The 14,553-nt window shown below is 35.8% G+C and overlaps 1 protein-coding gene across 1 annotated transcript; it reads left to right on the top strand.

The window, feature by feature from the left end:
• Window positions 1-10,952: 10,952 nt before the first annotated feature.
• LOC123917560 (pentatricopeptide repeat-containing protein At2g13420, mitochondrial-like) lies at window positions 10,953-14,020 on the top strand. Its single transcript, XM_045969317.1, has 2 exons — window positions 10,953-12,679; window positions 13,154-14,020. Exon 1 carries the CDS (start codon window positions 11,123-11,125, stop codon window positions 12,653-12,655), a length of 1,533 nt encoding a protein of 510 aa, XP_045825273.1. The 5' UTR covers window positions 10,953-11,122; the 3' UTR covers window positions 12,656-12,679; window positions 13,154-14,020.
• The last annotated feature ends 533 nt before the right edge of the window (window positions 14,021-14,553 follow it).

Genomic DNA, 14,553 nt, shown 5'->3' on the forward strand with positions numbered 1-14,553 from the left:
TAGATATACTTGGGTAAATTTCATTAGGGAAAAATCTGAGACTTTTGAAGAATTCAAAAATCTTTGTGTACAACTTCAAAAGGAGAAAGACTGTGGTATTGTAAGAATCAGAAGTGATCATGGTAAGGAGTTTGAAAACTCTAAATTTGCTGATTTTTGTGCTACTGAAGGAATAATTCATGAATTTTCTTCACCAATTACACCTCAACAAAATGGTGTGGTTGAAAGAAAGAATAGAACCTTACAGGAATCTGCAAGAGTAATGTTGCATGCCAAAAATGTTCCTTACAAGTTCTGGGCTGAAGCCATGAATACAGCATGTTACATTCACAATAGAGTAACATTAAGAAAAGGTACTGCTACAACACTGTATGAATTATGGAAGAATAAGAAGCCTACTGTGAAGTATTTCCATGTGTTTGGGTCAAAATGTTATATTTTGGCAGATAGAGAACCTAGAAGAAAATTAGACCCCAAAAGTGATGAGGGGATATTTTTAGGTTACTCAACCAACAGCAGAGCGTACAGGGTTTTTAACTCCAGAACAAGAACTATGATGGAATCAATTAATGTTGTTGTTGATGACAGTGATACAACAAGTGCAGATCCAGCTGAAGAGACAGATGTCATAACACCTGTCCCAACACCTGATGATGATCAAACTGAACCTGAACCTGATCAACATTCTGAATCTACTACAGAGGTTCCTAGACCAAACAAGGGACCATCTACTAGAACACAGAAGAATCATCCTCTGGAACTTGTCATTGGAAATCCAAATCAAGGAATTGCAACAAGAAGATCAAAAGAAGCAATCTCCAATTCATGTTTCATATCAAAGATTGAACCAAAGAATGTTAAAGAAGCTTTGACTGATGAATACTGGATCAATGCTATGCAGGATGAACTAACTCAGTTCAAAAGAAGTGAGGTATGGGATCTAGTACCTAGACCAGATGGTATAAATGTTATTGGTACAAAGTGGGTGTACAAGAACAAAACTGATGAAAATGGTGACATTACTAGAAATAAAGCCAGACTTGTAGCACAAGGATACACCCAGATAGAAGGAGTAGACTTTGATGAAACTTTTGCTCCAGTTGCTCGCTTGGAGTCCATAAGATTACTCTTGGCTGTGGCATGCATTTTAAAATTCAAGCTATATCAAATGGATGTAAAAAGTGCATTCCTAAATGGCTATCTAAATGAAGAGGTATATGTTGAACAACCAAAAGGGTTTGTAGATCCAAGCTTTCCTAACCATGTTTACAAATTAAAGAAAGCACTCTATGGATTGAAACAAGCCCCTAGAGCATGGTATGAAAGACTGACTGAATTCCTTGTCAGCCATGGATACAAGAAGGGTGGTAATGATAAAACCCTGTTTGTAAGAGAAGAGAAAGGGAAGCTAATGATAGCTCAGATATATGTGGATGATATTGTATTTGGTGGAATGTCGCGACAAATGGTGGAACATTTTGTGCATCAAATGCAATCTGAATTTGAAATGAGTCTTGTAGGTGAGCTAACTTATTTTTTAGGTCTTCAGGTCAAACAAATGGAAGACACCATATTTATCTCTCAAGAAAAATATGCAAGAAACATTGTGAAGAAATTTGGAATGGAAGGTGGTAGTCACAAAAGGACACCTGCACCTACACACTTGAAACTTACCAAAGATGAGAAATGGATTGATGTGGATCAAAGTCTCTACAGAAGTATGATTGGGAGCTTGCTATATCTCACAGCTAGCAGGCCTGATATCATGTTTGCAGTTGGTGTTTGTGCAAGATATCAATCTGAACCCAAGATGAGTCATCTGACTCAAGTAAAGATGATCTTCAAATATGTCAATGGAACATGTGGCTATGGAATTTTATACTCTCATGGTAATGATTCTACCTTAATTGGATATTGTGATGCAGATTGGGCTGGAAGTGCTGATGATAGAAAGAGCACCTCTGGTGCATGTTTCTTCTTGGGAAACAATCTAGTATCTTGGTTTAGTAAGAAGCAGAATAGTGTGTCTCTATCAACAGCTGAAGCAGAATATATAGCAGCTGGGAGTAGTTGCTCTCAATTGTTATGGATGAGACAAATGTTGAAAGAGTATAGTGTGGAGCAAGATGTCATGACACTTTACTGTGACAATCTGAGTGCTATAAACATTTCTAAAAATCCTATTCAACATAGTAGGACTAAGCATATTGACATACGCCATCACTTTATAAGAGAGCTTGTAGAAGAAAAAATTGTTACACTTGAGCACATTGCATCGGAAGAACAATTAGCAGACATTTTTACTAAAGCGTTGGATGCAAGTCAATTTGAAAATTTAAGAGGCAAACTTGGAATTTGCCTTTTTGAAGACAAATAGCAGTTACAACATGCAATGCGTGTAACTACCTCAAATCACTTTAAGTTACACGCTAATCAAGGAAGTTCTCATTCAACTTCCCACAACCTCCATCAACCACAATCATTACTTTTCATCGTTTCTCTCTCTCACGCTCAAAAACTCTCTATCTTCCTCATCAACATTTCTCTGACTTCTCCTCTTCTCAGCAAACTTCAATTCCAAATCATGTCTAACTCCGCCAAATCTTCACCAACAAAGACAGATGCTACTCCATCACTACAAAAGGTGGTAATCGATGCTGTTCCTCTCACCACCATACCTTCCATAAGTCCAACTATGAGGAGAAAATCAGTTGCGAAGAAGGAAAAATCATCACGAACAAGCCCAACTCCTTCATCTCCCTCCTCTTCAATTAAGAAAACGAAGAAGAAGAGCAAGAAATCGCGAACTGAATCGAGAAGGGCCTATACAATGTCTGAACTATATAATGATCCACTACCATCGAGTGATGCTCCTACACCTGTCACTAATCCTGCAGAAGAGAATGTTGACACATCTGGTAAGACTTCTGTTAATTTAGGTCTTAATGTTGAAAATCCTGCTGAAACCCTAGGTTTAAAGGACCCTGCTATGTCTGAAAAATTGGGGAAAACTGTTCCTAACCCCCCTACTGTTGTTGATGCTAATATTGGTGCTTCCACTGAGACCAATGAGGCTGTTGCTGATGAGTCTCTCAAGAAAACTGCTCTTGAGACTCATGTTGCGCCAAATGTTGCAACACATGGCGCTGCGCCAAATGTGGTGCCAGATGTTCCCACATCTTTGGCACAAGAAAATCTGGTGGACTATTCTGAGTCTGATGAGAGTCCCCCACCTAAGGCTACTGATACAGAAGCTGTTCCTGATAAAGTTGTGAATGAAACTCCTGAGGTAATAATTGTTAATGAAAATGAAACTACTGTTAGTGATAAGGCTATTCCTGCACATTCTGAAGCTAGTGTGGCTAGGAGGACTAGAAGTAGGGCTGGAAAAACTGTAGAGGCTACTAACACACCTGTCCAAACACCTAAACCATCTAGGGCTGAAAAAGTTACTGGTAAAAAGCCCCTATATGGACCTCCAAAATCTGTAAGTAAGGTGGTTCCTAGAACTGAGACTAGGAAAAGGAAGGCTCCACCAACTAGTGATTCTGATTTTGAACCTGAGACAGATGTTGCTGCATCTGGCAGCACATCTAGGAAGAGTATAGGAAGGAAGAAGATCCCTCAAACAGTTCCCTATGCTCCTTTAGACAATATATCATTTCATCTGGAAAATGGGTCTGCAAGATGGAAGTATGTGTATCACAGGAGGTTAGCTCTGGAAAGGAATTTAAAGAATGATATTCTTGAATGTCCAAGTGTTGTAGAAGCTCTTGAGTATGCAGGTCTGATGAAAACTGTGGTTGGTTTGGACAAGTGCTTTGACAGACTTGTTAAGGAATTTTTGATTAATGTTGCTGCAAACTGTAATGATCCAGCAAGTCCTGAATACAGGCAGGTTTTTGTTCGAGGAAAGTGTGTTCAATTCTCTCCAACTGTGATCAACCAATATTTGCAAAGGGATTCTGATGAAGTGGCTCCTCTAAAAGTCACAGACAATGAGGTCTGCAAGGTCCTCACAGGTGGCAGGATCAAGGTATGGCCAAGCAAGGCAAAGTTGGCTGCAAATTCTCTCTCTCCATTTTATGCTGTTTTGAATAGGATAGCTGCACACAATTGGGTCCCTACAACCCATTCAGGTGATGTAGCCAGAGGATTGGGAAAGTTCATATATGCTGTGGGTACCAAGGCCAAATTTGATTATGGATCCTATTTCTTTCAAGAAACTTTAAGTCATGCCCTGACCTATGCTGTTGAGAAGCCAGTTGCTCTCCCCACTCTGCTATGCAATATAATACTTGAGCAACACCCAAATATTCTGAGAAGTACTGATGTTCCTTGTAAAAGGAAAGGGGTGTTGGTTATTGAGCAGAGACTGCTGGATGGGACAAATGCTGCAGCAGGTGTTGGCACATCTGTCCAGGCTGGTGTACTTTCAAGAAAGCAGATGATTGCTGATCTTACTGAGACTAGCAGAGCTCTTGAGGCCAGGAAACTGAAAATAGATCGTGTGATTGAAGCCCTCAAGGCTGAGGAAGCTGCTGAGACTGCTGAGGGTGAGCCTGATGGACAAGAAGGTGAAGGAACTAGTGGCTCTGATGATGACACTGAGGATGTGATGGAGGACTCTGATGAAAGTTCTTCTATATGATTTCTGATATTTTCTTACCTGTTACTAATGTACTTTTGGTGTTTCTTTGTTGTTCCTTTTATGGGCAAGGCCCTGGATTTCTAGCACCTGTGTGTGCTCTATGGTCTGTAATAATTGCACCCTGACACTTCTATTTCCTATGCATGATGTTTGTCAAAATTGTGGCTAAAAAGGGGGAGTAGTGTGTGTGTGTGTGACAAGTGTGTGGACAGATGTTCTCACATCTGGTGACTGTGTTTGCATGAATTGTTCGTATGCTCGTATTGAGGGGGAGTGTGAGTAATATGCATGTACTGAGGGGGAGTAGTGAATATTCTTTCTCTATCTAATAATAAGTATGCATAAATTCAGGGGGAGTGTGAGTGATGTTATCTCTTGATCGCCTGAATGTATTTGATGACAAATGTTGTGCCAAGTGTTATGGCACCTGACTAATGAGTCCACTATCCACTATGACTGAGAATTTATTTTTCTTAGATGTCTATGGGAATTTATTTTTCCCTGATGTTCTTATGTTGAAGAAATGCGCTTTACACTATGAGGAGTTTATTTCTCCTACTTCTTAGCATCTACTATGGGAGTTTATTTCTCCCTTGTGTTGTTCCATGAGGCTAGTTGTCTTTATTCCGCTGTTGCATTACCTCTGATGCTACTTATCTCTTCTGGAAGTAGTTTTTATTATGTGTTACTTTCTTTCCTAGTTGTGTGATCATGTTGACTCGAAGGAAAGGTAATACTGTATCTCTCTATATACTGGTCTAATATTGTTTTAGCCAAAATTTGCCAAAGGGGGAGATTGTTGGGTTTTTGTATGATTGGCTACATTTTGCAAAAACATATTTTAGCCAAGTGTTGAGACAAGTGTGCTGACCCCAAGTGTTGTGACAAATGTTGTTACACTTTGGAACAACACCTGACTCTGTTCTGCGCGCGCCAGCTGGATGTTTTTATTTTCTACTCAATCTTTTGAAGATCTGTTTGAAGAATTATGTCAAGGTTTCTTACAGAAGAAGGCGCACGTGTTTAATGTGTTTCATGAGGCAGCCAAACCCTAGTTTTATTTTCCAAAGGAATTATATTTTTGGAAAATATATTTTTGCGGTTTCAAAAATATAACTATTGCTTTCAAAAATATATCACTGCTGCCGCAATTCTAGAAGCCCTAATTTTGTCTTGAAGCCCAAGCCATTCTACTACTATAAATACGAAGGCAAGCATATGGTTTCAAGCATCTAAAATCGTGTTCTTACAAAGCGTGTGTTTTAAGGATTTTAGAGTGTTAATTGTGAGCCTTTCTTGTATCTCATTGATGCAAGCTTAGGACCTGAGTGTTATTGAGTTGTAAGTGTGAACTTCTCCTAAGCTTTGAAGTACGGAGATTGTTCTATTGTGTTGTGTGGTTTACTCGCAAGCTTTTAAGCAAGAGTGAATCCTAGTTTCTTAGGAGTGTGTCTCCACCTGTTGTGATTGTTGAATTGTATAGCAGCGCTGTCTGTGTTGCTAAGGTGGGAATTGGGACGGGGTCTCATATCTAGGAGTTCCTAGGTAGAAGGGTCATTGGGTAGTGATTAAGTGAGAAGTTGTAAACGGGTGAGTTTAGCTTCAAAGTAATACTGCTGATAGTGGACTTCATTCCTGGATTGGTATCCCCCAGAGTAGGCTTTAGGCTGAACTGGGTTAACAACTCTTGTGTGTTATTTACTTTACTGTTTGTGTTGTTTTATGTTATTGGTTCTGTTTATAGACAAGTGTTGGCGCACCAGTTACAACATCTGTCTACAACAGACAAGTGTTGCTACACCTTGAGCAACACCTGTCCACTGTGTGCCAGGAATTTCAGTTACAAGGATGATAACTGCTATCTAACGTTCTAATACTAATCTTCTTTCATGTATCCCTTTGCATTTGAAATAAACCTTCACTTGGAATGTTGCATCCGTCAAAATCGAACTGAACTTAAAGCTGAAATAAGGAAAATATTCTAAGTCCACAACCAATTTTATTTCGATCTAACAGGCGTGATCGAAAGAAAGAAATATCGAAAGGCATTGTTACATTATATGAGAAAAGAAACTAAGTTATTTCTTTCCCTTTTTGCCCTTTTGACTTAAAGTATGATACAAGGTTCACACTTATAAATATTTTCCATTAGAATTCTCTTATTCTTAAACACATTACCATTAACTTTCATAATTAAGAGAACTCAAACAAGATTTCTCTTATTCTTGAAGACATTTATTCTTTACTTTATGAAAATCAAAGTTAATGCATTTTTGAATGTAGTCAACACTTACTTAAACAAGAGTTTTAATGCATATTTTAGCTCGACTAAAATATGGGATAACACGCACACATTTATTCAAATTTTAATATGGATTACTTCATAAGTGGTTTGTGGTGGACTTGTTATGAATAACATTATAACGAATATACTTACAAAAAAATCATTATAACGAATACAAATTTCACCGTTCGATTGAAAGCTTTTTTTTTTATGGATAATTTATATGATATACACTTTCAATTCAATGGTGAATTTTGTAAATTTGTATTCGTTATAATAGTATTGATCATTTGTCCATGGTGGACTACTCGTGAAGGTGGTCTATGAGATCTAAGCAAAGTATTCCTCCTTAATAATTAGGTTGGATCGAGAGAGGTTACATGTGATCTAAGCAAAGTATTGATCTTTTGTGTTTTCTTTTTGTGATTTCGTCGTCCGAGTGCGGCGTTGTGTTGTTCATCGTCTTGTGCGACGTTTTTGTTGTCCCGTATTGTTGCGGTGTTCATTTGATTTTTATTGAAAATATCGGCTTCAGTCAATTACATATTCAACCAATGAATTGAGCTTCAACGTTGCAGATTCGGAGGCATGGATACTTCGGTGACTTTAACTTTATCATATTATTTGTTGTAGGCATTTTACCGTTGTATGTTATTAACTCGGATGCTGTGAGTTTTGTTCGCAGATTCATCCTTTACGTTTTTAGCGATGTTGATTATGTGGTTGTATTTGATGTAATTATCAAATTGAATGAATGAATATCATTTTGTTTTTGTAAAAAAAAAACTGTTAAAATATAAGTGGAATTTTTGCGTTTTTTCTTGTAAATTTATTTATTCAATTTTTTTATGTTTCAGTGATAAATAATGGTCTCGTGTATATTTTACTAAAAAAATTATAATTTTTATGAGGAATATTTAGGGTAATTTAGTAAGTTTGATATTAATTAACTTTACTATATTATTATTAGTAAGTTTGACTATTTTTGAGTTAAATTAGACAAAAAAAACCCTAAATTGAACGAATCATAACTCAACTAGTGTGTCAGAACCCGAATTCAACTATTTTTGAGTCAAATTAGACATAGAAACCTTAAATTGAACGAATCATAACTCAATTAGTATGCAAGAACCAAAATTTGACTATTATTGAGTCAAATTAGACATAGAAACCATTAATTGAACGAATCATAACTCTATTAGTATGCGAGAGCCGGAATTCGACTATTATTGAGTCAAATTAGACATAAAAGCCCTAAATTGAACGATTCTTCCCTAAATTCGACTATTATTTAGACATAAAAACCCTAAATTGAAAGAAACATAACTCAATTAGTGTGCGAGAATCCGAATTCGATTATTTTTTAGTAAAACTAGACATAAAAACTCCTAACTTGAACGAATCATAACTCAATTAGTAAGCAAGAACCCGGATTCGACTATTTTCTAGTCAAATTAGACATAAAAATCCTAATTTAAACCAATTATAAACCAGGTAATGTGCGAGAACCCGAATTCTACTATTTTTTAGTCAAATTAAGCATAAAAACCCTAACTTGAAAGAATCATAACTTAATTAGTGTGCGAGAATTCGAATTCGACTATTTTTTAGTCAAATTAGACATAAAAACTCCTATCTTGAACGAATCATAACTGAATTAGTGTGCGAGAACTCGAATTCGACTATTTTTGAGTCAAATTAGACATAAAAACCCTAACTTGAACTAATTATAAACCAGATAATGTGCGATAACCCAAATTCTACTATTTTTTAGTCAAACTCGACATAAAAAACTCTAACTTAAACGAATCATAACTCAATTAATGCGCGAGAACCCGAATTCAACTATTATCGAGTCAAATTAGACATAAAAAACCTTAACTTGAACGAATCATAACTCAAATAGTGTGCGAGAACCCGAATTCTACTATTTTTTAGTCAAATTAATCATAAAAAACCCTAACTTGAAAGAATTATAAACCCTAACTTTATTTATTTTTTTATTAAATTTCTTCATGTTCTAAATATTTAGGAGTAGTTGTTGAAACCAAAAAAGATTCAATATATATATATATATATATATATATATATATATATATATATATATGAAAAGCTAATTTTTTTTTTTAAAATTATTTTTGGTACATAACATATTAAATTTATTAAAAAAAATGTGTGCAAAAAAAATAATTAGTGAGTGAATTAAAATAAATATATAATAAAAAATAAAATGTAAAATTACAATTTGTTAATTTGGTGTTACTAAACTAAATCAACCAGAAAAATGTAACGGAGGAGTACCAAATTAATCAAAAAAAATTAGTTAAAAAAAAAATAGTCTACACTTAGTTAAAAAAAACTAGTGTACACAAATCTCTACGAGAATAAAAAAAACTAGTCTACTCAAAAGTTAGAGGAGCCTCTAATTTTTATAGAACTAGAGAAGAGTTAGAGGAGCCGCTAAGTTTTTTTTTTTTGTTGATAGACGAAATGATAAAGGAGTGACCGGGGTTCGAACCCCGGTTCCGACGTCCGACACTAGCAATTTCGACATTTCTGCCAGTTGAGCTAGGATTTGTGGACGGAGCCGCTAAGTTTTATCTGGTTAAAAGTTAGAGGAGCCTCTAGTTTATTTTTATTTTTATAAAAAAAAAAAGGGAAGAACAATATTGAACATAAGGTAACGACTGCAGCCATCGTTCGTCTCTCCTAAAGCTTGCCAGTATTGTCTTCGATTGATTGGGTATTCATTCTAATCGCCTTGTTTTCAATCCCTTTCAATCCCTTGCGGAATAGGGGAAGAGGATGCGTGCTGCTGTGTTGTTGTTGTTGCTCTTGTGTGTTGTTGTGTTTCTTGTCTTTTTTTTTCCCTACTAATATAACATTAATTAATAACAATAATAATGATAATAAAGAACATCAATAATAGAGAAAGAGAAGCAATGGAAAAGAGGGAGGGAGGATGAACTTTGTTGAAGAAGTTGAAGTGATTGATGAAGAGGAATGATGTGAATGGGTTGTTGAAATGAGGATGAAGTGTGTTGAAGAAGATGAACAATATTAATTTTTTTTTTTATGGTAAAATATTAATTTTTTTTTGTTACTAATGAAAAATATGAAGTTGTGATTTCGAAGAGATTGAAAACGGGTCATGACATGATCCAACTTAAAAGAATTTTTCTGAAATTTTATTACATGAGTTGGGTGATAGGATCCAACTTGAAAATATTATGGTGTGGTTTTGAATAGGATGTATGATATAAATTTTTTTATCTTATTCATAATTTGGTGTTTGTATAGACTGCACACATTCATATGCTTGTGCATATTAGAATTTTCCGAACAGCAATAGTATATCCATGTTTGACATGAGAATATCCAATTGAAACCAGCTTTTGGAAATGCTGCCATATTACTTGTTGTCTTAGAAAAATGCTAAATGTCACACCACTTATTATCACAAATAGATTGTTGATTGGCTACTCTACTTATCCCCCTTTCCCACTTGTTTTGAGCCAGCTTATGAAGTGGATCACTTTGCCATTTTTTATTTCCTTGTTAGTAGATCAAGTAATAAGCAGTACAACAATAGTATATGATTGTGGAGTTTCAAGTTCAATTAATCAATTCTGTGTGTTACTTTTTTAAGTTATTATATTATAATAGGTATGAACAGCTGTTTAATGATGATTAATCTACGTCGAAGAATTTGTGAGATACACAAGTGGATTTTATTCTTCTAATCAATTTTTTTTCTTCATAAAAGTCGTAGATTTAACCCATCGTCACTTGTTTAAGGGGTCTATATGACCGACCCTTACAATTTGAATAATTTCATTGTTGGTATTGTTTCGAAATGGACTAAGGCTAATTTTTGTGTTGGATTCAGTCACCCTCAATCAATCACTAGCATCATAGCCCATAGGGGAGACTATAAAATACACACGCCTAGAGATGCACCGAAGTAGGTCAGAGAACTTCATTATGATATTATTCCCTCCCTCCATCTCAAATTGAATGATACAATTAACTATATTGTACTATTCACACAAAGCTCTTAAAAATAATTTATCGTTCATTTGAAATCTCACAAAGCTCCAAAAATTTGTTTTATCAACCAAACATACCCTAAAGATTTATGTCCAAAGTCCCACTCCCATCCCACCATTTCCTTCTTCCTCATTGCTATGGCGTTTCTTCTCAAACCCTCACAACGCAATCACCACCCCCAAACCACCCTCCTCTTCCTCCGCCTCTTCTCAACAACCACCTCACCACCACCACCAACCCAAAACGACGCCGAATTAATCTCCAAAATCCTCCTCACGCACCACAACCCATACCACTCCTCAGAATCCTCACTCCAACTCAACGGCATAACCCTAACCCCCAATCTCTTAACCCAAACCCTAACTCTCCTCAAACACAACTCCAAAATCGCACTCTCCCTTCACAATTTCTCCAAATCTCTCCCAAATCCACCTCTCTCACATTCCTCTTACAATCTCCTAATCGACATTGTTTCCAAAGTTCATCAATTTGACCTAGCTTCACAATTAATCGTTGAAATGGACCAAAACAATCTCCCTCCAACACCAACCACATTTTTCATTCTAATTAAACGATTAATTTCGGCTAACTTAACTAGACAAGCGATTCGCGCTTTCGAAGATATCGAACCGTTTACAAACACTAAATTAACCTCGGAACACTTTACTTTCTTGCTTGATACGTTATGTAAGTATGGTTATGTTAAACTTGCTTGTGAATTGTTTAACAGAAATTATAATAGATTTGTTCCTGATGTGAAAATGTATACTGTTTTGATATATGGGTGGTGTAAGATTAGTAGATTTAAGACAGCGATGTCGTTTTTGAATGAGATGAAGGTGAAAGGGATTGAACCTAATGTTGTTACTTATAATGTTATATTGAATGGGATGTGTAGAAAGGCTAGTTTGCATCCGGAGGAGAGGTTTGAGAGGACGGTGAGGGATGCGGAGAAGGTGTTTGATGAAATGCGCGAGTGTGGGATTGAACCGGATGTGACTAGTTTTTCTATTGTTCTTCATGTTTATAGTAGGGGGCATAAGCCGCAGTTGGTTTTGGATAAACTGGGTTTGATGAAGGAGAAAGGGATTTGTCCCAATGTGGTTACTTATACTTCGGTGATTAAGTGTCTTTGTTCGTGTGGGAGGATCGAAGAAGCTGAGGATTTGCTTGATGAGATGGTGAGGAGTGGTGTGAGTCCTTGTGCTGCGACATATAATTGTTTTTTTAAGGAGTATAGAGGGAGGAAGGATGCAGATAAGGCTTTGAAGTTTTTTAAGAAGATGAAGGAAGATGGGTTGTGCCAGCCGACGACGCATACATATGGAGTTTTAATTGCCATGTTCTTGAAGGCGGATATGATTGGAGTTGTTAAAGAGATATGGAATGATATGACGGAGAGTGGGGTTGGACCGGATTTGGATTCGTATACGGTTTTGATACATGGGTTGTGTGAGAGGAAGAAGTGGAGGGAAGCTTGCCAATATTTTGTTGAGATGATAGAGAAAGGGTTTCTTCCTCAGAAAGTTACCTTTGAGACACTTTATAGGGGTCTCATTCAGTCTGATATGTTGAGGACTTGGAGGAGATTGAAGAAGAGGCTTGATCAAGAGTCCATAACTTTTGGTTCAGAGTTTCAAAATTATCATTTGAAGCCATATAGGAGATGAGCTACTATTGTTTCTCACGAGGAGGTACTTTTGAGTTATGAGACTTTCTTGTTGTCTTAAGTTAATTATATACTCGGTGTTTATTATTATTTTTTTTGTATTAGTAGCTTCTTTGGCCTAGATGAATGGGTTATTTAGGTTAGTTTTCTTTAGAGATGCAAATTATCTCTAACTTTATATCCCTAAAAGCTGTGAAATGTTTTGTCAAAAAAATGTTTTTTTTTTTTTTACTATAAAAGCTGTGAAATGTTGAATGTCAACGATTTAGCAATAAGTTGCAGCGTTTAATTATTGAGTGTTATTCTATTTGGGGAATGTGAATGTGTATACCTTTGATGGAAAAGTAAGCAATGAAAAGAAGTAAGAAAATAGCTAAAAAGTACAAAAGAAAAAAAGATGACAATTAAGAATGGAGAAGAGATTAGACTGTAAACGAATATAGTATAAATTGAGAGTGAGTTCTTGCTTTGCTAACACTTCACCTAATGCTGCTGCTAGGTAAAGGTTGAGTCAGAGAAGAAGAAAGAGAACAAGAAAGCATAGTGGGATGGTTCTCTGTCTGAGGTGTTTTAATGGTTGTTGAGAACGTTCTGACACTGAACGGGCCGGGATCCTCACATAGACACATACTACAAGAATAAATGGAGTTGCATTGTAAGCGAGGCACAAACTTGTCATCCAAATAACTTATGCACCTTCTCAATAACTTACAAACTCTTCCTTTTATAGAAAGAGTTATAGATATTGACAATAGTTGATTATACAAAGATTCGTGGCAAATTTTTAGTTGCATGGATTTCAAGATACATCAATATTATGTCTAGTCTGTTAGTCAAAAGATTGAAAAGTTATGCTTGTAGAATATTAATGTGCCTTGAGATCCAAAGAAAGTCTTACAGGTTGTCACAATATTGTGTTATGAAGTATGTATAACTCTTCCTTTGAGTGTGATCCATGATACCTTGGATGGTCTACCTTCAAGAAGATTGAGGTTAGGGATCGTGAGAGGCACAATTTAATAAGAGGTGTCATTTGGAATGAGAAAGTATTGGAAATTTCTTGAAGTGGGCACAAATAATGATGTTTGAGGAGACAAAACATCTAATGAAAAAGAGGCATTCTAAAATAAGGAAATCTGAGCATCTGACTAGTCGCATGAAGGCTAAGCATTGAAAGCCCCCTTGCATTTGGAAGGCTATGACAACAGAACATACCTGAAGGATGTTGGATATTGAATTAATTATCCATGAATGTAGTAATACTCTTTTGAATTAAGTTTCATGATTGATTCTGAATGTTTATCCATTCTTGGCCCTATGATGTCTATCTTCAATAGGTTTACTTAAATGTTTTAAACTTGTGTCATATTTGTTTCGTGTCCATTTTGTAGTCCTTTATATCCTTTACATATCTATGATGCATATGGTAGAGTGAGCTTGGTCAGTTTGCCTCTGTTAACTTTAGAAATATTCACATTATATGTGGCCTGATAATACCATAATATGATATGCCTTTAGTCTGAATTCTTATAATTCAATTGAATGAATACCTAATTTTGGAATGAAAAAGACTAGTCCTCCTGTAGGACTATAGCAGCTGGTAAAGTTTATAGCACCATTTATGGAACTTATCTAGACCAGTTTTATCAAGGTTTTATGAAACTCAATATAAAGAGATGGTTAAAGCATTGATCACTTTAAGCCAAGTGCTCAACACATCAGAAGGTTCTTTGATTACCATGAATGAGTGCCTTAATGTGTTATAAAAAATACATATGAAAAAAAATGATCCTCTAATGTTATTTTCTCTCATTTTCACTCATGTTTCAAATCTTAACACTTTACCAAATTCTCCTCTTTTTTTTTTTTTTTTTCCTTTAAAATTCCAAAATCCTTCCC

The sequence above is a fragment of the Trifolium pratense genome, linkage group LG3 (assembly GCF_020283565.1).
Source record: "Trifolium pratense cultivar HEN17-A07 linkage group LG3, ARS_RC_1.1, whole genome shotgun sequence".
NCBI lineage: Eukaryota > Viridiplantae > Streptophyta > Magnoliopsida > Fabales > Fabaceae > Trifolium > Trifolium pratense.

Coding starts and splice junctions, on each gene's coding strand:
- LOC123917560 (XM_045969317.1), top strand. CDS start 11,123: ATGGCGTTTCTTCTCAAACCCTCACAACGCAATCACCACCCCCAAACC.